The 22,866-nt window shown below is 47.3% G+C and overlaps 1 protein-coding gene across 1 annotated transcript; it reads left to right on the top strand.

Moving 5' to 3' along the window:
- Positions 1-777: 777 nt before the first annotated feature.
- Positions 778-20,566, top strand: msrb3 (methionine sulfoxide reductase B3). Its single transcript, XM_061229995.1, is given in 8 exon segments — positions 778-1,101; positions 7,167-7,289; positions 11,964-12,072; positions 13,022-13,055; positions 13,058-13,101; positions 13,474-13,502; positions 19,490-19,587; positions 19,675-20,566. Coding segments are annotated over 7 exon segments (564 nt in total). The 5' UTR covers positions 778-1,101; positions 7,167-7,213; the 3' UTR covers positions 19,849-20,566.
- Positions 20,567-22,866: the final 2,300 nt, after the last annotated feature.

Raw genomic sequence — 22,866 nt, 5'->3', positions numbered from 1 at the left:
GTGGCCTAGAAATTGGAATTGAAATGTCATTTTGCTAGCTTCTAAAAAACTTTAGACACTTATGATTAATTTGTGTTGTTTCCTAACTTTATTAGCTAATTAAGAGTTGGGTAATTAGCAATTGTCACTTTTGTCCACTCATGCGACAAAACTTTTGGCCGGGACTGTACACTTATTTAAAAAAAAAAAAAACGGACATTGCATTTAGTCCTGCAAAAAGAGCACATAAAACACAGAAATGTACTTCATAAGAGCCATTTATCCTCTAAATAATCACTTCATAGGCATTCATAAATGCTGGGGGCTATTCGGATGTGATTGTGTGGCTCGGGCTTTCACGATAATTTAAATGGCTGCATCAGCGGTCGCCACACACCATGTTATTGGTATAAGTTATTTAAGAATTTTGATTATGCAACATATGGCGATGGGTGGGATCATTTCGTTGAATACTACCCTGAATACAGCAAGCTAGTGGTACATTCTGCAGGAGCCTATGTCTCAAGTTTTCTGTATTGCGTCCCGAGGGAAACCCTTTCTTTAAAAGGGTATTTTCATGGATTGGTATGAGACCCCCCATAAACTTGCTGTCGAAATGGGGTGAGTTGCTACGCGACTGTTTGCCAGAAAACGACGGGAAAAGTTGCTGCGGAATTAATAAACAAAAACCACGTGCGTTACTTTAGTGACGTCGCATTGCACGTAACGTCATAAATTGCCTTCGGTCTGCGCAGAAATGGCTTCGGACATCTGTGAGAGAGAGAAAAAATCCATTCGACAGGGTTGCACGACCAGTCTCGCTCGATTTAAAACCAAGCATTCGGCGTGTGCGCAGTTTAACGGGGCTTTGCCGAGGAATTCCTCCGAATCCATTGGCGGCTCTGGGGGTCCGGCTTGCGACTTGTCTTGCTCATATTTGGAGATGGCCGGAGCGGTGGAATTTCCCATAATGCACCCGGCGCTCCCAAAGAAGTGCACACACAGAGCTACCGTTGTGTTTCCCGTTGCGTTGACAGCTAATGAGGCCGAACGGAACCGCTCGCGTTACGTTTATTTATTTTAGTCTCTGCATCGCTTCGCTGTCGCCCCATATTGCCACAGGTAGGTTGCGCACGGTTTTGACTATTATTCTTTCAAGCTGTCAAAAAATTAGACCTTGTGGTTATTGGAGCCTTTTGAAAACAGAGGTGCTTCTAGAGCTTTCTAGTTGAGCGCTCTTTTGTAACCAACTCGCTAGTTCATTGTAGCTCACTGTAGAGTCAAACGCCACTTTTAAAATGTCACTGTCAGTCCATTAACGGTGTCATTTCTTGTCAGTTTTTAACTGACATAATTGTTATTTTAAATACTATAAATGTAGTCCTTGTTTAATTCTATTTAGCCTAAATGTCGTGTTACAGTAAACTAGGGTCCTGTTACCGGTGTCTGTTTTGTCATTAGCGTCAACTGGCTAACTATACCAAACTATTGTCTCGTAAAGGTCCACATTAGGGAACTACCATCAGAAGCACGGGAGCCATAAGACGAATGACGCATTCGAAATCATTACTGTACAGTTACGTCATTAAACTTTTCTATGCCCACTATGCATTTTTAAACGTTAACGTTTTGATGTTTATGACAGAGCTCATGCAAAAAAAAAACTGCCCTAGAGCGGTGTCATCTTGAACCACGTATAGCCATAACAACGCAGGTATACTGTAACTAAATCCTCATGTCATGTTTATTTTATGAGTCGCGCCAGCGTTTTGAACGGTCCCCCTCTGCAATTAGCAGGCTAGTAAAGGGACCTGTTTTCCAGCCACCCCACGACTAGTTGATCATTCCACTGGCGCTTTTGACGTTTGTCCGGGAGCAGAGAAAGGTGATCAGACACTTGTAATATTAACTGCATAATCTGGGTTCGAATTACACCCGGGGTTTTGGGGAAGGGGCGGCGGCGTTGTATTCGCTATCATATTGCCTGATATGCTCTCGCAAAAGTAAACGTAAATGCGCAACCTATTTCAAACTCCAAAACAGGTCTATTTTCAGCCTATCAGGTATACTGGTGGTAGTCACACGCCAGCTAAGTCATTTACATTTAATCAAGATGCTACCCTTTACACTTTTACCATTTGAGATAAGACCGTCCCACCATCCTGCGTTCACCACTGGCCTCTGTCAACATCACATTAGATTGAGCTAGGAGTTTACTGTAGACCATTTTTTCACTGGATTTTATTTATCCAACGCAGGGTGAAGTTAGCTGCGTCTGCCTGTCTCTCGGTATCAAACCCCTTAAATGGACATAAAAATATCAAACAACAACAACAACATGATCTGCAGATGTAATCTGAGAGGCTGGGCTATGCATTCTGAGGTAGATGAACATTGGGCCTATCGGAAAACCTATAAAGGGTTGGAAATGTAGGTTTTGGTCTCGGTTATCAGAACCAACCGATCACCTTTTCAGTAAAAGTACGAAACAACGTAGGCTATTCCATTCAGGGGCAGTCGGTGATATCGACCTCGAGCTCTTTCTTGTCTACTTTAATTACAGCTCATCCTGGCAAAGACCGATGGTTACGAGAAGAAAAAAAACGCACATGCTTACGAAACTCCAGTGTTAGAACGGGACTGTATAAAGTCGACAGAGCGTTCTGATCTCTACTATCTTGATTGAAATAGTAGACCATCCATAGCTTAGGCCGCCATTTGTGGTTTCACTGCTGAAGTTAAGCCGGCTCTTTGCAGCGAGTCTGTTAGGCAGAACGGGAAACTGTAGCCCCTGGCTCAAAGACTCAGTGTCGACTCTGACCCAGGCCGAGGCCTCACCATCAGGCCCTTATAAGGCCATATCAGGCCTCCGTGTTTCTGCTTAACTTTGCTCCAGTGGACATTACATTACATTACATTAATGGCATTTGGCAGACGCTCTTATCCAGAGCGACGTACAGTTGATTAGACTAAGCAGGAGACAATCCTCCCCTGGAGCAATGCAGGGTTAAGGGCCTCGCTCAAGGGCCCAACGGCTGTGCGGATCTTATTGTGGCTACACCGGGATTAGAACCGCCGACCTTGCGTGTCCTAGTCCTAGGACCATCAACAGTCCTTTGGTCCGACCTGTTGATGGGTTGGTTACAAAGGAACACAAGGCACAATTTTGACTTTCTGACCCCCCTGGACTTTACTGACTTTAGAAGCAGGTTTGACGAGCACTCCCCCCTCCCCCCCGAGCAGTTACAATGCAGACATCACATTTCCCTCTGTGGTAACGGTGAGTACACGCAGCCGTGACCTATATGCCGTACTTCTCAGATGTGTGTGGAATGTGACACCATTTTTGTAACATACCATAAAAGTAACATAATGCGGAGGTAGTTGTTCGCCCAGCACTTTCTGGATATGTGCAGCAACTGCACACAAGACGCTCCTTGCTCCAATTCGAAAACGCAAAGTACGCCCGGGCTTCCGCATTCAAGTGAGATGATTAACCGTCTGGGTTAAAGACCAGGGTGTTGATCGTATTCTCATCATATTCATGTGTGATCGTATGTTGATCGTATTCTCATTACTGGTGCCGGTGGTGTATTCTGTCACAGACCAATTTGACGCACACACTCAACTCGGCGTGTGTCTATACTAAACTCACGTTTCTTTTTCCCCCTCCAGAATAATGGATTATACAGTCGTATATTTAAATAATATTGCTGTGACACTTAGCCAAAATACAAGTTATTGCCTCTTCCTTTGTGAAAGAGGTCTCTGCTAACCACGGTGTGCAGGGTTAGCGTAGGCTAATGCAGAGTGTGTGTGTGCAGGGTTAGCATAGGCTAATGCAGGGTGTGTCTGTGTGCAGGCTTAGCATAGGCTAATGCAAGGTGTGTGTGTGTGTGTGTGCAGGGTTAGCATAGGCTAATGCAGGGGGTGTCTGTGTGCAGGGTTAGCATAGACTAATGCAGGGGGTGTCTGTGTGCAGGGTTAGCATAGGCTAATGCAGAGTGTGTGTGTTCAGGGTTAGCATAGGCTAATGCAGGGTGTGTGTGTGCAGGGTTAGCATAGGCTAATGCGGGGGTGTTTGTGTGCAGGGTTAGCATAGGTTAATGCAGGGGGTGTCTAAGTGCAGGGTTAGCATAGGCTAATGCAGGGGGTGTGTGTGTGTAGGGTTAGCATGGGCTAATGAAGGGTGTGTGTGTGTGCAGGATTTGCATAGGCTAATGCAGGGTGTGTGTGTAGTCTTAGCATAGGCTAATGCAGGGTGTGTGTGTGTGCAGGGTTAGCATAGGCTAATGCAGGGGGTGTTTGTGTGCTGGATTAGCATAGGCTCATGCAGGGTGTGTCTGTGTGCAGGGTTAGCATAGGCTAATGCAGGGTGTGTGTGCAGGATTAGCATAGGCTAATGCAGGGGGTGTTTGTGTTCACGGTTAGCAGAGGATAATGCAGGGAGTGTTTGTGCTCACGGTTACCAGAGGATAATGCAGGGTGTGTTTGTGCTCACGGTTACCTGAGGATAATGCAGGGGGTCTTTGTAATCACGGTTACCAGGGGATAATGCAGGGGGTCTTTGTGCTCACGGTTAGCAGAGGCTAATGCAGGGGGTGTTTATGCACACAGAGCTGGGGCTAATGGGAAGAGCAGGTGGCCTTGGCACAGGAGACAGGACCGGGCTGTACTCGCAGGGTTGTCGGGGCGATGCTTCGGAGTGCTTTTGGCCCGTATCTGGCCTCCGGGCTATTTATAGCGCCGCCACCCTGGGCTGTCAGTCTGCGGACCTGTTCGGCTTCAGCTGCCCTGCTGTGGACCTGCAGGCCAGGATTATACCTCTCCACGCACAGTGTTCAGAGTAGAGTCCCGGTGTTCAGAGTGAAATCACTGTGTTCAGAGTGAAATCACGGTGTTCAGAGTAAAATCACGGTGTTCAGTGTACAATCACAGTGTTAAGTGTACAATCACAGTGTTCATTGTACAATCACAGTGTTCAGTGTACAATCACAGTGTTCAGTGTAAAATCCCAGTGTTCAGAGTGAAATCATAGTGTTCAGAGTAGAATCATAGTGTTCAGTGTAAAATCGCGGTGTTCAGTGTAAAATCACGGTGTTCAGTGTACAATCACGGTGTTCAGTGTACAATCACAGTGTTCAGTGTACAATCCCAGTGTTCAGAGTGAAATCATAGTGTTCAGAGTAGAATCACAGTGTTCAGAGTAGAATCACGGTGTTCAGTGTAGTTTGAGGGAGTGCCTCCTGGAGGCACTACCCTGCCGTTCGATTTGATTTAAATGGTAAATGGTTGGCATTTATATAGCGCCTTTATCCAAAGCGCTGTACAATTGATGCTTCTCATTCACCCATTCATACACACACTCACACGCCGACGGCGATTGGCTGCCATGCAAGGCGGCGACCAGCTCGTCAGGAGCGTTTGGGGGTTAGGTGTCTTGCTCAGGGACACTTCGACACAGCCCGGGCGGGGGATCGAACCGGCAACCCTCCGACTGCCAGACGACCGCTCTTGCTGCCTGAGCCATGCCGCCCCTGATTTAACACTGATCATTTTGCTTTGACACTGATCTTCATGCCTGGCGAAAGCTGTGCATTTCAGATCAATAAGCAGCATCAATGTGGGTGTTGTCTGACCAATCACATTGTCTCGGGAGGGAGTGGATTGATTACAAGAGGTAACTAAGGAAACAAACCATTCCAGTCTGCTTTTGACATATAGCCTACATGTGAAATATTAACACTGATTGCTAACTATTATTTGCTAACCCTTCCTCAACTTTATATCCACATACTATACGATTCAGAAACTTCCCAGCTGAGTTTGTAGTACTGTCACAGTTATTTTGCATACACTGTATTAATACAAAGTGAAATATAGTGAAATGGCGTCTTTGCATTTAAATCAAGGACCATATTGCTCTGATACAGGATGAAACCAGGTTTGGAATGCAAGCCCTCTAGTGTAGGAATCTGATACTGCATGTTCAAATCCAGTTACTGTTTATTTCTTATCAACCCAATCTTTTTATCAATTCAATTCAATTTAAATGTAGCTTTATTGGCATGGCCAATAAAATCACGTTGCCAAAGCATAATAAATAACTTTACAAACATGAATAAAAAAAACATAATTATTCATATTTCAGTTAATTTATATATTTATTTTATCGGTAGAAGAAAAGCTAAAGGTATCTTCTGGAAATGATTGCAAAAGCTTTACTGTAAAAAAAACCCCCAAAAATACATATTTTGGCTGACCTTGGTAATATATTTTCTTTCAATATATAATATATAAACTTTTTTTTTTAAACAAAAAATTTAGAAACGATCTCTAGTGCACTGCAAACTTAACGGCCAGTTCCCAGCGAATGCACAGTTTCATAAAAGTTGGTAGCCTATGCGGGGGGGGGGGGGGGGGGGGGGCCCGTTGGCTCACACGTTTGAAAGGGTCTTTTGTAGAGGGGCCACGTTTCCTTGTGCGTTAATGAATAAATCATGTGGTTTCTGACCACTCTCCTCTAATGAGAACCTGAAACTCTGTCCATCTGTGCTGCTAATCACCCTAAAATATTTCTCCCCTTCCCTTTGGTGCGTGACCGCCCCCCCCACCCACCCCCCTGCTGGAGGAGTTCATCAATCACCGATAATTTCTGGAACTGGGGGGGGGGGAATTAGACGTGTCCCTGGTGGGGGATGGAGATTGATTCCCTCTCGGAAACCGTCGGCACCAATTAGGCCACCCTGTACCCCCTGCCCTCAAACATCCCTATTTCCCCCCCTCTCTGAGAGAAGGCGGGGGCGGGGTGGGTCTCAGGATGTGTGATTGACAGCCCGGCTGACCTGTTGTTTCTCTCCCTCTCCCTGCCCTGTAGCCTGGGCGGGGTCTCCCGTGTGTGTGATTGACAGCCCGGCTGACCTGTTGTTTTTCTCCCTCTCCCTGCCCTGTAGCCTGGGCGGAGTCTCCGTGTGTGTGATTGACAGCCCGGCTGACCTGTTGTTTTTCTCCCTCTCCCTGCCCTGTAGCCTGGGCGGGGTCTCCGTGTGTGTGATTAACAGCCCAGCTGACCTGTTGTTTCTCTCCCTCTCCCTGCCCTGTAGCCTGAGTGGCCCATCAGGGTGCTGTGTGGGCGTGATTGACAGCCCGGCTGACCTGTTGTTTCTCTCCCTCTCCCTGCCCTGTAGCCTGAGTGGCCAGTCAGGGTGCTGTGTGGGCGGGCCCCTCTGCAGCGATGTCGGGGTTCAATCTGCTCCACCTGGTGACTAAGAGCCAGCCTGCGGCACTGCGGCCCTGTGCCCTCCCCTCAGGTCTCCTGACTGCAGCGTGCTCTACCGTGCAGTGTGTGTGTGTGTGTGTGTGTGTGTGTGTGTGTGTGTGCGCTCTACTGCGCAGTGTGTGTGTGTGTGTGTGTGTGTGTGTGTGTGTGTGTGTGTGCTCTACCGCGCAGTGTGTGTGTGTGTGTGTGTGTGCTCTACTGCACTGTGTGTGTGTGTGTGTGTGTGTGTGCTCTACTGCACTGTGTGTGTGTGTGTGTGCTCTACTTCACAGTGTGTGTGTGTGTGTGTGTGTGTGTGCTCTACTGCGCAGTATGTGTGTGTGTGTATGCGCTCTACCGCGCAGTGTGTGTGTGTGTGTGTGTGTGTGTGCGCTCTACCGCGCAGTGTGTGTGTGTGTGTGTGTGTGTGTGTGTGTGCTCTACCGCGCAGTGTGTGTGTGTGTGTGTGTGTGAGCTCTACTGTGCAGTGTGTGTGCTCTACCGCGAGAGAGTGAGAGAGTGAGAGAATGAGAGAGTGAGTGAGAGAGTGAGTGAGAGAGTGAGTGTGAGTGTGTGTGTGTGTGTGAGTGAGTGAGTGAGTGAGTGAGTGAGTGAGTGAGTGAGTGAGTGAGTGAGTGAGTGAGTGAGTGAGTGAGTGAGTGAGAGTGTATGTGTTTAAGGAGGTGAAGGGATGTGGCAGGGGGAGGGTGACACACTCCACTGCAGAGAAACCCTGTAACACACTTAACTCCCAGCCAGGACTTAACGTTCAAACAAACCTTTCTGCAACATTGTCGCAATGCTCACAGTTACTCGCTGTGCTAGCAACTGCTACAGTACCGCGACATATGCTATTGTTCTGCGATGTATGCTTTTATGTTACATTATGGGGGCAGTCTTAATGACAGGGAGATCTTAACAGGGAGGGTCGGCTGATGTTCATCGTATAATAATCATAGAGTATGGTGTTTTGTAGGAGCAATTCTGCAACACTGACAGCAAGAGTTTATAAATTTGATTATTTTATCAGTGAATTAATTGCCTTGGCTCTTGTTGATATTCAGACAAACTTTGCATCTACAGCAATGAAAGATCAAGCAAAATTAATTGGATTCGTTGCATTGGAAATATACAATATAATCAACGTTCCTCCTGGCTGGCATTGTAATTTTATTTGTGTCCAGTAGGTGGCACTGCCTATATGTGTAATCTCAGCACTCTGTGGTCAGTGGAGCACAGCTTTTTAAGAATGAGTAGAGTACACCTTTGTCGTAAAGCGTACAAAATGATAATGGCAGTATTTGCGCAATTGTTAGAGCCCAAAATATATATATCAGTTGTGGATCCCAGTCCTAACAAGTGGGTTTCTCTGCAGAGTATGCCGTACATCCACCCTCCTGAAAACACGCACAGGCACACACACACACACACACACACACACACACACACACACACACACACACACACATGCGCACTGGTGTGGTGGTATTGTGTGCCTTGCTGTGTTTTGCGTCGTTTGATCTTGCCTTGCCGCTCCCCGGTAGTTTTACTGTTTTATTTTGAGCCCTACTGACTGCCCTTCTGCCCTTGCTGTGAGTTCTGCACGCACTCTGCACTGCATTAACTAATAATATCCCCCCCCCCCCATCTAAAGCACTTTTGGGTTTTAGAATGTAGTTGCCATGGAGACATACTTTATTTGTTTGCCTATCTGCTTGTAATGCAAGATAATGACTGTTATTCCCATGTTCTGTTTGCCATGAATCGATTTAGCCTTTTATGGCTGTTCGGAAAGCTACAGGCGCAATACAATTCAAACATTTTGTTTCTTCAAGGACACTTGCAATTCAATAAAAACAAAACCTTTGGCAATTTCTTAAAATTAACAACATTGAAAGAATTCCCCGCAAAAACTGAAAATAAGTTTCCGAAACTTTCGATATTTGTGGATGTCTCTGTAACCGAGAGAGAGAGAGAGAGAGAGAGAGAGAGAGAGAGAGAGAGAGAGAGAGCGAGAGAGTGGGCGTTGTGGGCGAGCATGAATCAATTCAGAAGCTACTTGCTGCTAAATCGCCTGGAGGGATTTTGACGGCAATTTATATAATGCCTACATTTCAAAGGTATGCCAGCCAGCGAGTAGTTTATTAGATCAGGGGAGACCAGACTGGGAAAACGGGAGATTTAAAAAGAGCTGAAAGTTTGACAAGTTTAAATAAACAAAGTTTGGGGGGGGACCCGTACAACGTTAATCTGGCTTACAATTAGAAAACAATATTTATATTTGAGCTCGAAACGCCAGGATGTTGGAAAAACGTGCTAATTTGGAAGCTTGACCTCAGGGTGCACCAGGGGTGTATACTTTGTGCGGTACGACACCGGGGGCACATTCCTGGCGCGAATTTCTCTCGACGCGAGCTCCGCGTCGTTTCAAGTCCAAAGACAAACAAAGATACGCGGGGAACGGCGTTTCCTTACTCCTGCCGAAACGGGGCCGCGTGCACAATGGGGCGAATCAGTGGCCTCGCTAATTCAGAGAGAGAGAGGGGCGGGGGGGCAATGACCCCAAGCGCCCAGTAAAGGAGAACGTACCTTCACCTCACCCCCACCCCTCCGTTTTCCGGCCCGTGTGTCAGAAGTGAGTTTCCACCGACAGAAAAAGGAGGCAGTCTGTGAATGGAGCTCATTGAGAGCGGCCGGCTTTAAAGCCGCCTTATTTACTTCATTCACATGGTTTCCATTTTTTCCCTGGGAATTCTCCACATATTTAGTGCAGGGCGAGCCGCGAGCCCGACCGCGGCCTTCTGTTTTTTAAAACAACAGACGAGGCTGCGTCCACCGCCTGGCCCGGCTCCACGCAGCGCTCCGGTTGGGGGAGAGAGAGAGAGAGAGCATAAAAGCATAAGTCGGAACAAAAGCAACAAAAGTGAAGTGAACTTTAATTACCTCTACGAGGGCGGAGTAATGGCAAGAGGTAGAGGAGGAAGAAGTGGCAAAGCGTGTAATTTAAAACGCCAACTGCGTCTCCTCAACCAAACCACATACAGATGGACATCTGTGTTCACTGTGAGCTCAGTCACTCTTTAATGTTGCACACACACACACTACATACATACACATGCATACACGCACACCCATACACATAGACACACACACACACTACATGCACACGTGCGCGCACACACTGCATATATGCACGCACTCACACACACACAGACACACACACACTACATACACACATACACGTGCGCACACACACACACTCAAATGCGCACGCGCACACACACACTCTCGCACAAATGTGCAGAGATGTTTCATTTAATGACTCTGTACAATAATGTTTTCCAGTTCTCCTTGAATGACATCGATGAAATGGAAGGAGCCGCGCTAATATAGCACAGTGGCTGCACAGAGCTCTGGGCTGAGTGGTTTCCACGGGCGTCTCCGTGGAAACAGGGAGCCACTCAGCTCCGGTGCTGCAGGGCGGGGCACAGCCCGGCTACGCTCCCACTGTCCCAGCTGCTTATTACGCCCAGGACAAGCGTTTCAACCGAATGCGTGCGTCTGTGTGTGTGTGTGTGTGTGTGTGTGTGTAAGAGAGAGTCTGTGTGTGTGTGTGTGTGTGTGTGTGTGTGAGAGTGTGTGTAAGAGAGAGTGTGTGTATGCGTGTGTGTGTAAGAGTGTGTGAGAGAGAGAGTGTGTGTGTGTGTGTGTGTAAGAGAGAGTCTGTGTGTGTGTGTATGCGTGTGTGTGTGTGTGTGTGTGAGAGTGTGTGTAAGAGAGTGTGTGTTTGCATGTGTGTGTAAGAGAGAGTCTGTATGTGTGTGTGTAAGAGAGAGAGTCTGTGTATGTGTGTGTAAGAGAGAGTCTGTGTGTGTGTGTGTGTGTGTGTGTTTGTATGTGTGTGTGTGTATGTATGTGTGTGTCTGTGTGTGTATGTATGTATGTGTGTGTGTGAGTGTGTGTATGTATGTGTGTGTGTATGTGTGTGTATGTGTGTGTCTGTGTGTGTGTCTGTGTCTGTGTCTGTGTGTGTGTGTGTGTGTGTATGTGTGTGTGTGTGTGTGTGTGTGTGTGTGTGTGATTGGTCATCATCATGTTATTCTGGCTCTAAACGTCGGGCTAAAGTGACGGGATGTTGCCTCAGCTTTTGTTTCACCTTTAAAAAAACCCCGCAGTTGTTGAGGGCTTCTGAACACTCGAGGAAACCGAGCTCTGGCTAAAATCTCACCGCCTGGCCGTCCGGCGCTCTGAAACTCCTCACTTGAATGATATCAAACATGTGGAATACTTCGCTGTCCTGTGTGAGGCTTCTGCTGCGGCACTTTGACCCCCCTCCGCACCCCCCCCCCCCCCCCCCCGCCCCACCGCCACCATCCCCCCACCCCCCTTCACAGCAGTGCTTGCGGTTGGACGGTCCAGATTCCAGGCAGGTGAACCAAAATGGCGGGGCCCCGCGGAGAGTCGGGCTGACCCGCCGGCCCATAAGGCCCCTCTCTCTGAGGCTCCGATTGGCAGATCTTGCCTGGAACCTCGGTGCGCGATTGCCATGGCGTCAGACGCTTGTTTGGGGTTGGGGTCTGGGTTTGGGGTGACAGAGAGGGGGGCGGTGAGCTCGATCTGTACCCCTTGCCCCGACCGTGCCCGGTCCAGACCCGACCGCTGCTCCCCGTGGCTATAATCTCTCTCTCTCTCTCTCTCTCCCCGACGCCCCGCCCGTGTCTCGCAGGAACGCGACAGAAGAAGAAGAACTGGCCGGTGAAGTTCGCCCCGGGGGACCTGAGGAAGCGCCTTACGCCCCTGCAGTACCATGTGACCCAGGAGAGGGGCACCGAGAGGTAGGGGCGCGGAGGGGGCGCTCCCCAATTCTCCGCACCTTTCCCCCGAGTCTCCGTGTCGCTGTCGGTCTCGCCGTGTCTGGAGGGAGAGCAGGGATGCGTGCGGTCTGGGTCTGGCGTGTTGTTCAAGCTAGCTGTGAGGGAGGCAGAGGGATCTCTTTCTGTTTCTGTTTCTGTTTTTCTTCTCTTTCTGTCCCCTCCATCTCTCCCTCTTTCTGTTTCTCTCCCTCGTCTTTCTCTTTCTGTCCCTCCATCTCTCCCTCTTTCTGTTTCTCTCCCTCTCTTTCTCTTTCTGTCCCTCCATCTCTCCCTCTTTCTGTTTCTCTCCCTCTCTTTCTCTTTCTGTCCCTCCATCTCTCCCTCTTTCTGTTTCTCTCCCTCTCTTTCTCTTTCTGTCCCTCCATCTCTCCCTCTTTCTGTTTCTCTCCCTCTCTTCTCTTTCTGTCCTCATCTCTCCCTCTTTCTGTTCTTCCTCTCTTTCTCTTCTCTTTCTCTCTCTCCCTCCCTCTCTCTCTGTTCTCATCCCTCCCTCTCTTCCATCTCTCCCTCTCTCACCTCTCTCGCTCGCTCTCTTTGGAGGTGCACATGTGGAGAAAGTATTTATCGGATCATTTGCGGCATGAATGCTAGTAATTTCCGTGGCCGTGTGCGGATCTGGCGGCTGTAAAGCGCTGGACTCTGTTGAGGCAGCCAACGATGATGGGGGGGGGGGGTCGTTTTGACGAAACCTGTCTTTCACACAGCGTGCTGTCATTCGCCAACACAATCGAACCAAAGAAAGTGCGAAAAAAAAAAAGACGGTTCTCGCAGTACAATATTGAAACCGGTCTGAACGAGCGAGACGCCGGCGGCCATTTTGTAGAGAGCTCGTTCGCCTAGCGGCTAACGCTAGCGCTAGGGCCGTCGCCCGCGATGTGGGCTGACTGCTGCGGTTTTCTCCCCCTGCCAGTGCCTTCAGAGGGGAGTTCACCGAACACAAGTCCCCGAGGGGACGTACACCTGTGTGGTCTGCGGGGCGCCCCTGTTCAGGTGAGTTCAGACTTAGCCGCCTAGCCGCTAACGCTAGCGTCGCAGAGAGACGCACAGGTAACGGGGGGGGTGATACGAGATACGAGAGAGGAGCTCTCTGGGCTTCCCAAACTGGTTAAAAAGGCGGGGTTGGGGTTGGAGGCTGCCGGGTTGCTGGGATGCCAGGAAAGGTTCATTTCACCTGACAGGAAGCGGGGAGGATCTCGGGAGCCGTTCCCATAGGGAGGCGGATTCACGGGGCTCCCGCTCCCCATGCTCAGGGGCGTCACGGTTATCTTTCAGGACGGTGGTTTGCGCTCGAGTTTGTTGGGAGCTGGTTTATTTGTCTAAGTGTTTCTCTCTTTTTTTCTTTTTTCTTTTTTCTTTCCGCAGGTCTGACACAAAGTTTGACTCTGGATCAGGTATGGTTACTCGTGGTTACAACTTACCTAGCGTATGAAAAACCCCCGATAACCTCATCCTTCAAGGAATACACACGTGGAGAACTGAGAGAGTGACTCATCAGTCCAGTAATTGAAATGTTTGATATGAGGGGATCAGTGACACTTTTCGTTTTCGTCAACCCACACACACACAACCCACACACACACCCCCACACAACCTGTCTCACACAAGCACCCCACACAACACAACCCACACACACACCCTGACTCACACACACATCCCACACACACAACCATTAGCTGAAATATTCCTTGTGTGTGTGTGCGTATGTGTGCGTGTGTGTGAGTATGTGTGTGTGAGTATGTGTGCGTGTGTGTGCGTATGTGTGCGTGTGTGTGTGTGAGTATGTGTGTGTGAGTATGTGTGAGTATGTGTGAGTGTGTGTGCGTGTGTGTGTGAGCGTGGTGTGTGCATATGTGAACGTGTGTGTGCGTATATGTGCGTGTGTGTGAGTATGTGTCCGGGTGTGTACGTGTGAGTGTGTGTGCATATGTGAGCGTGTGCGTGTGTGTGAGCGTGTGTGTGTGTATGTATGTGTGTGTGTGTGTGAGCGTGTGTGTGTTTGTTAGCTTATTTGTGTCGATGTTGGCAGAGCTTGTATGTTCTATGGTAGTGGACGTCGCCCCCAACAGGGCAGAAGATAGAATGCGATTGTTTCCTCAGGCTGGATTGCCTGGTCTTTCACTGAACAAGCCAAAACAGTTGAACCTCAGAGGTGTGGACTGACTGGTCAACTGGACAGGGTATGAACCCAAAAACAGTCTGGGTCAACCTCCTTACAACCCACAGATTCTCTGCATCATTCTCAGCTGATGACAGAATTCTAACATGAAATAGAAAAAAGGGTCACATTTTCCTAAACTGGAAGTACTCTAAATTCTTTGCAGAGTGAAATCAAAAACTTCACTGAGCGTGTCGTGGCTAGAGAAACGACAGAATTCAAAGTCCAATCTCCAGTTTGTAGAAAAATAACTTCATGAGGGAAAAGATGGAAAACACTGTGCTATTTTGTACTTTCCACAGCATATAAATAATTTTCGGTACTTTCCACAACATATAGATCATTTCATTCAACTTCAGATTACACATGGGTCACTTATGCACTTCTAACACAAACTTATCAGCAGTGAATCATTGAAAATATACAGACATACTAAACATTTGATTAATCCTTCTAAGTGAGTAAATGTACTTTCGCCTGATTGCATTCTTTGCTCTCATTTCGACAGTTGACACTGGTTTCTTGCGTTTTCATAAGCTCAGCTGTAATTAAATGTTCTAGGTTCATTTGATTTGATAACAAGCAGCGTACATGTGATATATTGATTACAAGCCACTTACATATTGATAGACTTCTGGCATGAATTATGTTTTGGAGGAACCAGCTTGCTCATTAGGGGTAGAGTCTGATTTTGACTTGCGAAGTTGTGAATCATAATAAGGAGGGAGATTTCTTGTTCCGTGAATTTTCGCTACAGCCGCAAACTGCTAAAGAATATAATTTTTAAAAAGTGTTTACTAGGAAGAAGGATCATAAGACATTTGCAGAATAAGCCAAAAATAATATTAAATTTAAAAAAAATAAAAAAAATTTTTAATTTAAAATAATTAATGTTCAATAGATATCTCCCCGATAAGAGCTCTGTGCTTAAGTTTTACAGCTTTATGAATTCATGTGTTTTTGACATTCTTTTGTACTCCTGGGTTGAATATTAGCTGTTAAATTTTATAGCTATTTTATAGATTTACAGCTATAAAAGTAGAGTGACCTATTTAAAGAAAATTTTATCAGAGTAATCCAAATAACTGAGATTCATATGTTGTTTTCTATATTCCCTGGTTGCTTATATTTTGAAGTGTTGATAATATATTTATTCTATATTTGTATTTTATTTTATTTTCATAATACTGCGGTTTATTCCATTGTAATGTACTGGATTACCTTGGCTTTTCCCACAGCTAATGCTGTGAACCCAAACCCACAGTGATATGCCAATCACTTACACTCACACTGCAGTTCAAAAGAACATCATTTTGCGTATAACAATTTAAATCTGGCAACCGCGAACATTTTTCAACCGAAGATGACCTGCAAATAAAGTTGCGCAGAGTAAAGGCAAGTCACCGAAACTACTTCCGAAACTATGAACAAATGCAGGCGGGACAAATTATTAGACCGAGAGTTCACAAAGCGAATGAAAAAAAAAAAAAGAATCGGCCGGGTGTCTTATCAGCGCTTCTGTAAACTTGAAAACGGGGCTGTTTTGCTTTCGGTGATCCGTGGGATTGAACGTCACCCGCCGTGCATTGCCCGAAGATGAGAGCATTCCTCGCGGCCATTGAAAACGCAGCTCTGCCCCTCGTAAATAACGGCCGACCGCACACGGATTAAGATATTTCCACAAGTGGCTTTAATGAACACTGTGTGAAATTTTGTGATTAATTTATTGGCTGCGAGTGTAAGGGTTCTGTCAAGACATAAGCCCGCGGAATGCCTGCACTCTTTCAATGGCTGACTTTCTGATATTCAGCTTGATTATTCATCACGCCTCTGCCCACATTCATCACGATTTTCACAGTTTTTATTTCACATTTGCAGAGAGAAGAAAAGAAAAAAAAAGCACCGTCGGTTTTAATATCTGAACAAAACCAAACAAAAAACCGAACTGAAAAAAACTTTCAAATGTAAATTCCCCAGCTTTCGGACAAATACTGAAGCTATTGTCTGACTAATGCATGTGGTTTATTTTTGTATACAAAGCTATAGTCATGAATCAAAGAAAGTGTAAGAAATTCCACACGGATTCACGCGAAGGCACGCGCACACAATGCTGCGTACACTCCAACGCGCACGCGCACACAGTGCTGCGTACACTCCAACGCGCACACGCACCAGTCTAAAAATAAATGGTAATATAATATAGTCCTCCAGTGTGTTGTGCAGCGGGCGCCGGAGCTGGGAGCTGCTCGTTTCCTGTTTTGTTTGAGCGCCGCCGCTCCCCGCGTCCGCGCGGGGCCAGCGATAGCGCTCCGGTAGATTAGTTTGCGAAAGATCCCCAGGCCATTTTCCTCCCTGTGACTCACAGAATTCCTGTATTCCCTGCGGAATTTCCTGCGCCTGAGTGGAATTTTCGTGGCTTTGTAGTTGCGGCCCAACGGACCCTCCCCAGCTGGGACGAGACGGGGTGGGGGGTTGGAGGGGGGAACGGTTTGTATTTCAGAACTCTCACTACTTGCTCCCATGTCCACCTCTGTATTGTACAGAAATGGCACCAGTGTGTTTACTTCACATTCAGATTTAGTTCACATTCAGATTGCCAATGGGCACTTTTGCATTCCGATTGGCCTTCCTGTGCTCTGATTGGCTGTCCTGCACTCTGATTGGTTGTAGACTGTGACTGTGTCACAGCCGTGAGTTGACCATTGATATGCAGAGACAGGGTGTGTGAGTGTGTGTGTAAAGGTGTCTGTGTGTGTGTTTGTGTGTGTGTGTGTTGGTGTTAGGGTGTGTGTGTGCAAGGGTGAGAGTCTGTGTGTCTATGTATGAGTGTGAGTGTAACGGTGAGTGTCTGTGTGTGTGTGTAACGGTGAGGGTCTGTGTGTGTGTGTGTGTGTGTAACAGTGAGAGTCTGTGTGCCTGTGTGTGTGTGTCTGTGTGTGTGTAATGGTGAGAGTCTGTGTGTGTGTGAGTGTGTGTGTAACGGTGAGAGTCTGTGTGTGTGTGTGTGTGTGTGTGTGTAACAGTGAGAGTCTGTGTGTGTGTGTGTAACGGTGAGGGTCTGTGTGTGTGTGTGTGTGTGTAACAGTGAGAGTCTGTGTGCCTGTGTGTGTGTGTCTGTGTGTGTGTAATGGTGAGAGTCTGTGTGTGTGTGAGTGTGTGTGTAACGGTGAGAGTCTGTGTGTGTGTGTGTGTGTGTGTGTGTAACAGTGAGAGTCTGTGTGTGTGTGTGTGTGTGTGTAACGGTGAGAGTCTGTGAGAGTCTGTGTGTGAGTGTGTGTGTAAGGGTGAGAGTCTGTGTGAGTCTGTGTGTGTGTAACGGTGAGAGTCTGTGTGAGTGTGTGTGTGTAAGGGTGAGAGTCTTGTGAGTGTGTGTGTGTGTGTGTGTGTAAGGGTGAGAGTCTGTGTGTGTGTGTGTGTGTGTGTAACGGTGAGAGTCTGTGTGTCTATGTGTGTGTGTGTGTGTGTGTGTGTATGGGTGATAGTCTGTGTGTGTGTGTGTGTGTTGGGGGCACACACTCACCTCTGGTTCTGGTGCTGAGACTGAGAGGCTCTGTGCATCCTGCACACACGCCCAGCCATCAGGTTTTCATCTGTGTGCTGGAACAGAGGAAAAGTGTATAGAGTTACCAGGGTATGGGACCATTTAGCAATTAATGAGAAAATGCCATCGGTTTGCATTCTGGGGTGAAACGCAGGGTAGACCCGTCAAAGCACAGAAACCCTGCACAGCACCTTCATTATTTAAGAGATAATTACAGGGGAATGCATGTGTGTGTGAGTGAGTGTGTGAGTGTGCATGTGTGTGCGTATGTGTGAGTGTGTGTGTGTGTATGTGTGGGTGTAAGAGTGTGTGTGTGTGTGCGTATAAGAGTGTGTGAGAGCATGTGTGTGTATAAGAGTGTCTGTGTGTGTATAAAGAGTGTGTGGTGTGTGTGTAGATAAAGTGTGTGTGGTGTGTGTGTGTCTGTGTGTGTGTGTGTGTGTGTGTATATAAAGAGTGTGTGTGTCACTGTGTGTGTGTATAAAGAGTGTGTGATTGGGAACACTTGTAGGATTCCCTTCTCTATTCCTGAGCTGCTTCTTGGCTGTTTCAGACTTCCTGGCCTGTGCCAACTGTTTATTTTTCCAGCTCATTCCAAAGAGACTCCGTTTTACCCCCTGTCCCTACACACTCACACAGACACACACACACACACACACACACACTCATACACACACACTCATACATAGATGCACACATACACACTCACACACACGCACACACACGTGCACACATGCGCACGCACACACACACACACACGCACACGCACATGCACACACAAACACTCATCCATAAATGCACACATACACACACACACACACCCACACACATGTGCTCACATGCGCACACGCACACACACACACACACACACACACACACACACACACATACGTACGTGGATCTTACGACTTCCTGTAGAGCAGTCCCCTCAGATTTTTATTCTGCTTTTTTGTCGTACATTTGAACTGTCTTTCACGTGATCCCCAGTGTGAAATCCAGCTTGGGCTGGTCAAACCATGTTGAGTACGGAGCCGGTCTGAGCCCATCAACCGGGTTCAAAACCTAGCTTGAGCCATTTCGCTCAGCAGGGATACCTTTTCTGCAGCTGCCAGGGTCAGGATTATGAACAGATAAATGTCCTTCTTCAAAAAAGATCCTGACACAAAAGATTATTATCCCCAATTTGTAGTCCGGTGGCCACTTGTATTCACGGTCCGCCTTGTTACCCGGGAGAGTGCAGGAGAGGGTAATTATGGGTAATTATAGTGTCCCGGTTCACTGGCGGCCAGGGGAACCCTCTTCACCTTAAACCTGAGGACCTCGCCCCTTACAGGGTCTTCAGCGGTTTGTGTTTAACCCTTTAAGGCGAGAGATCGCAGACGTTTAGAATTCAGAATGAGACATTTCTTAAACCGAGCATTACGATGCTGACGGTAACAATCGCCGTCGGCGATTGACAACGGTCGGGTTCTAGAACACTGACTGAGAGCGATGACGAAGACCGTCAGCTAGCGTTCGTCAACGAAACGGCTAGCCAGTGCCGTTCAACCGAAGCGGCGTCCGTTAAAGACTGGCGCCGCACTAAACGGAAGTCGTCCAACAGTAAACCGTTTCTTGAATGCACGTGTGCTCTTCAGAGACTTAAACGCACTCATGTGATGATGCATCTGACTGAATTGCAGGTTGGCCGTCCTTCTACGACCTGATCAAAGCGGACTCGGTCGTCCTGACGGACGACTACTCCCACGGGATTCACCGGGTGGAGACCACCTGCAGTCAGGTACGTCCCCCCCCCCCCCGCCCCGCTTGTTCCCCCCCGCCCCCTCCGGTCTCCGCGGTAACCCTGGGTTTGCTCTACCCCCCGCAGTGCGGGGCTCATCTGGGACACCTGTTCGAGGACGGGCCCCGCCCCACCAGGAAACGCTACTGCATCAACTCCGCCTCCATGTCCTTCCAACCCAAAGACCAGGCCCCGCCCCAACCTCCCGCGGGGGCCGAGGGGGGGGCAGAGGCCCCTCCCGCCAGCAAGACTGAGCTATGACTGTTACCGTGGCGACGCCCGGGCCCTGGAACCAGCCTCTGCCTTTCACCAAATTACCCCGTCACAAATACCCCAGTGTGTAAATGCCCCGGCCATTTCCCCCCTTTTACCCTGTAACGCCACGAGAGTCTGGAGCAGGTACCGCAGCCGAACTGCCCCAGACGATCTTTCTGCCCCAGAGTCCAGATACCCCTGCTTGGGGCAGGATCGAGAGCAGAAGCTGGAAGCATATGCTGGCAGTATTTCTGTGTGAGCGTAAATAAATTACAACTGGTCTGGGTGATATATGCAAAAACACTGTATTATTCCTTTTTTTTGTTGCAACAAAAAAAATATATAGATATAGATATATATATATAGATATATTTATAACAGAGCTCTATGTTGAGGGTGGAAAAGAAATATATATTCTTTTTTGGCACAATGTGTTATTTTTGAAGTGATATTTGATACTGAGAGTTTGATGGTTTGGGTAAAACGCTATGCAAGTGCTTCATAAAATAAGCACCGGGCCAAGAACAAAGCATTCTTTCAAATAAAATGGAACAGATGATAAATGTTTAGTCTGAACACGAATGGATCCTGGCTTTTAAGGGTGCTTTTTTTTCCTGCCCTTCTCGACTCGGTGCCTCTCGTACTGAATTTATAATATTACGTGTTTTGATTCACTGAGAGTGTTGAGAAAAGAGTTATGATTAAATAAAGCTTGCAAGGCTTACGTCTCGTTGCGTTTTATTTCCGCTTTATGACTTGGTGTTACGGCTGCGAGGTTGCGCTTTTTCGTGTGTGTTCGGAAGGAAATTAAAGCCTGAGATTCAGTGAGAACCTCCAGCCTCCGTCAGGAAAATGCAATTAGACGGAGCGGAATTAGCGGAATTCAAACAAAGCGACCGAACGAAATGAGCGGGTTTATCCGCATTCAAACTAATCAGCTTAATAAGAATCAGCCTCATGCTCGAAATAAAGAAAGCATGTTGCCTGGAATTTGTGCGACTTTTTTTTTTTTTTTTTTTTTTTTTACAGTAGTTCAATCCCTCTGGTTTCGATATGGATATAAAATACCTCTACGATTATATGTATAAAAAAAATAATAACTATACAAGAAAACTCACTTAACCCATCACAAGAATCCGGAAATTTTGTTTAATTGAATCGCAGCCAGGTAATTGAATTTTAGTAATTATGGCTTGTGGTTGCCTTGGCTTCATTTATAAAATGTACTTCATGCTTTTAAGTGACTTTCATAAACAACACTGGCTGTAGCTATGCAAAAAGTGTGTGTGTGTGTGTGTGTGTGTGTGTTTGGCTGCTTTATTAGAGCTTTACAGGGCTTCTGCATTATAGTTTTGGTGGAATTTACTGTTTAAGTACGTGCAGTTGAGACTTGTGTTTGGTCCACAGTGAATTCGGTCCCCAGGGAAACTACACTGGAACGCTACTTTGTTCCTGACGTCATTTTGATCGATAAATTGTGCTCACACAACCTGAGAGTAAAAAAAAACAAAACACTGATGTAATCTCTTTCTTCCTCCTTTTCACTGGACAAAATCCATAAATAAGTACATAAATAAATGCAAATAAAAGTGCCATGCGACAGTGCATTTTGCAGAGGGAAATTAAGGTCACGTTCTCTTGTGAGGTTTGCGTTTAAAACCCAAATATGAATGTGTGAAAGTCTTCTGTCCCTATTGAATTTATCTGTATATTTAGCTCATTGAAACAGAAGCGGTCATTTTGTCCTCCTTGGAGAGAGCATTCTGGCTGACTGTGATGGTGTCCTATGGACAGTTTAGGACGGCAGTTTCCCAGTCTCCCATGAGGGGCCGGTCTGTGCTTTGGCGACTGGGTAAAGGGAGCGGGAAATTGGAGGGCGATAACGGCAGGTTTAGTCCTGGGAGATGAGTCGGCTCATCATCGCTGCGTTCAGCTTCTCGCAAGGATAGGCGGCTCTCCCCTCAAACCCCAAGAAGAACACTTTACACTGTGGTGTCCCTTTGACATTTTCATGACCGGACCTTGAAATGAGACGTTTAAAATGGCGAAGGAGGAAATGTATTCTTCCCTACATAAGGCCAAACTCTTGGATGGATGCATGGCTGGATGAATGAATTAATTCATGAAATGTGACAAGTTTAACCCCTTAAGTCTATATTTTGAGTAATTCGGACATTCAAAAAGGATTCAAGAATCGTAACCGTTTCATTTCGGGAATGTCATTTTCAGGATTTGCAGGAATACACCCTGGACAGGTCGCCAGTCCATCACAGGGCACACACACCATTCACTCACACACTCATACCTATGGGCAATTTAGACTCTCCATTCAGCCTAACCTGCATGTCTTAGAACTGTGGGAGGAAACCGGAGTACCCGGAGGAAACCCACGCAGACACGGGGAGAACACACAAAACTCCAGCCGACGTGAATTCGAACCCAGGACCTCCTTGCTGTGAGGCGGCAGTGCTACCCACTGCACCATCCGTGCCGCCCGTTTAAAATCACAGGAAGAAAAAAAAAAAAAACCACAATTAATCCAAAATGGCTGGCTACTTTCATTGTTCAACACAAAACAGAAACAAATAAACACACAGCGGATAGGGACGTACTGCAACAGCTTGGCAGGTGTAATTGTGTCACTGACGGATGATAGGAGCTAGCAGGGGCAGGGGAATCTGAATGGATGGATGGAGTGATGTAGTGTTGACCTCAGAGCCCAGGTAGGTGGGTTTACTCTAAAAGGGTTACGTAGTTACGGAGCCCTGTACAACAGTGGGAAGATGTGGTGGTCACTGGGCGTATGTTTCACGGCTGCTCTGGAAGATGGAGTGACATTCCTAGCGTAGCTGTGGCCGCTATCGCTGCTGCGCTGGACTCCAGTGACGTGGCTGGATAATGTAAGACCCTGAACTCTGACCTCTTGACCTGTGACCCCGGCCCTCTGCACTGACTGCTGGGGCCTTGATAGCATCAAACGCTGTGTGTGTGTGTGCGTGTGTGTGTGTGTGTGTGTGCGTGTTC

Source organism: Conger conger, chromosome 19, assembly GCF_963514075.1.
Source record: "Conger conger chromosome 19, fConCon1.1, whole genome shotgun sequence".
NCBI classification, from domain to species: Eukaryota; Metazoa; Chordata; class Actinopteri; order Anguilliformes; family Congridae; genus Conger; species Conger conger.
The sequence above is the reverse complement of the archived record's forward strand: the minus strand, read 5'-3'. Positions and strand labels throughout refer to the sequence as shown.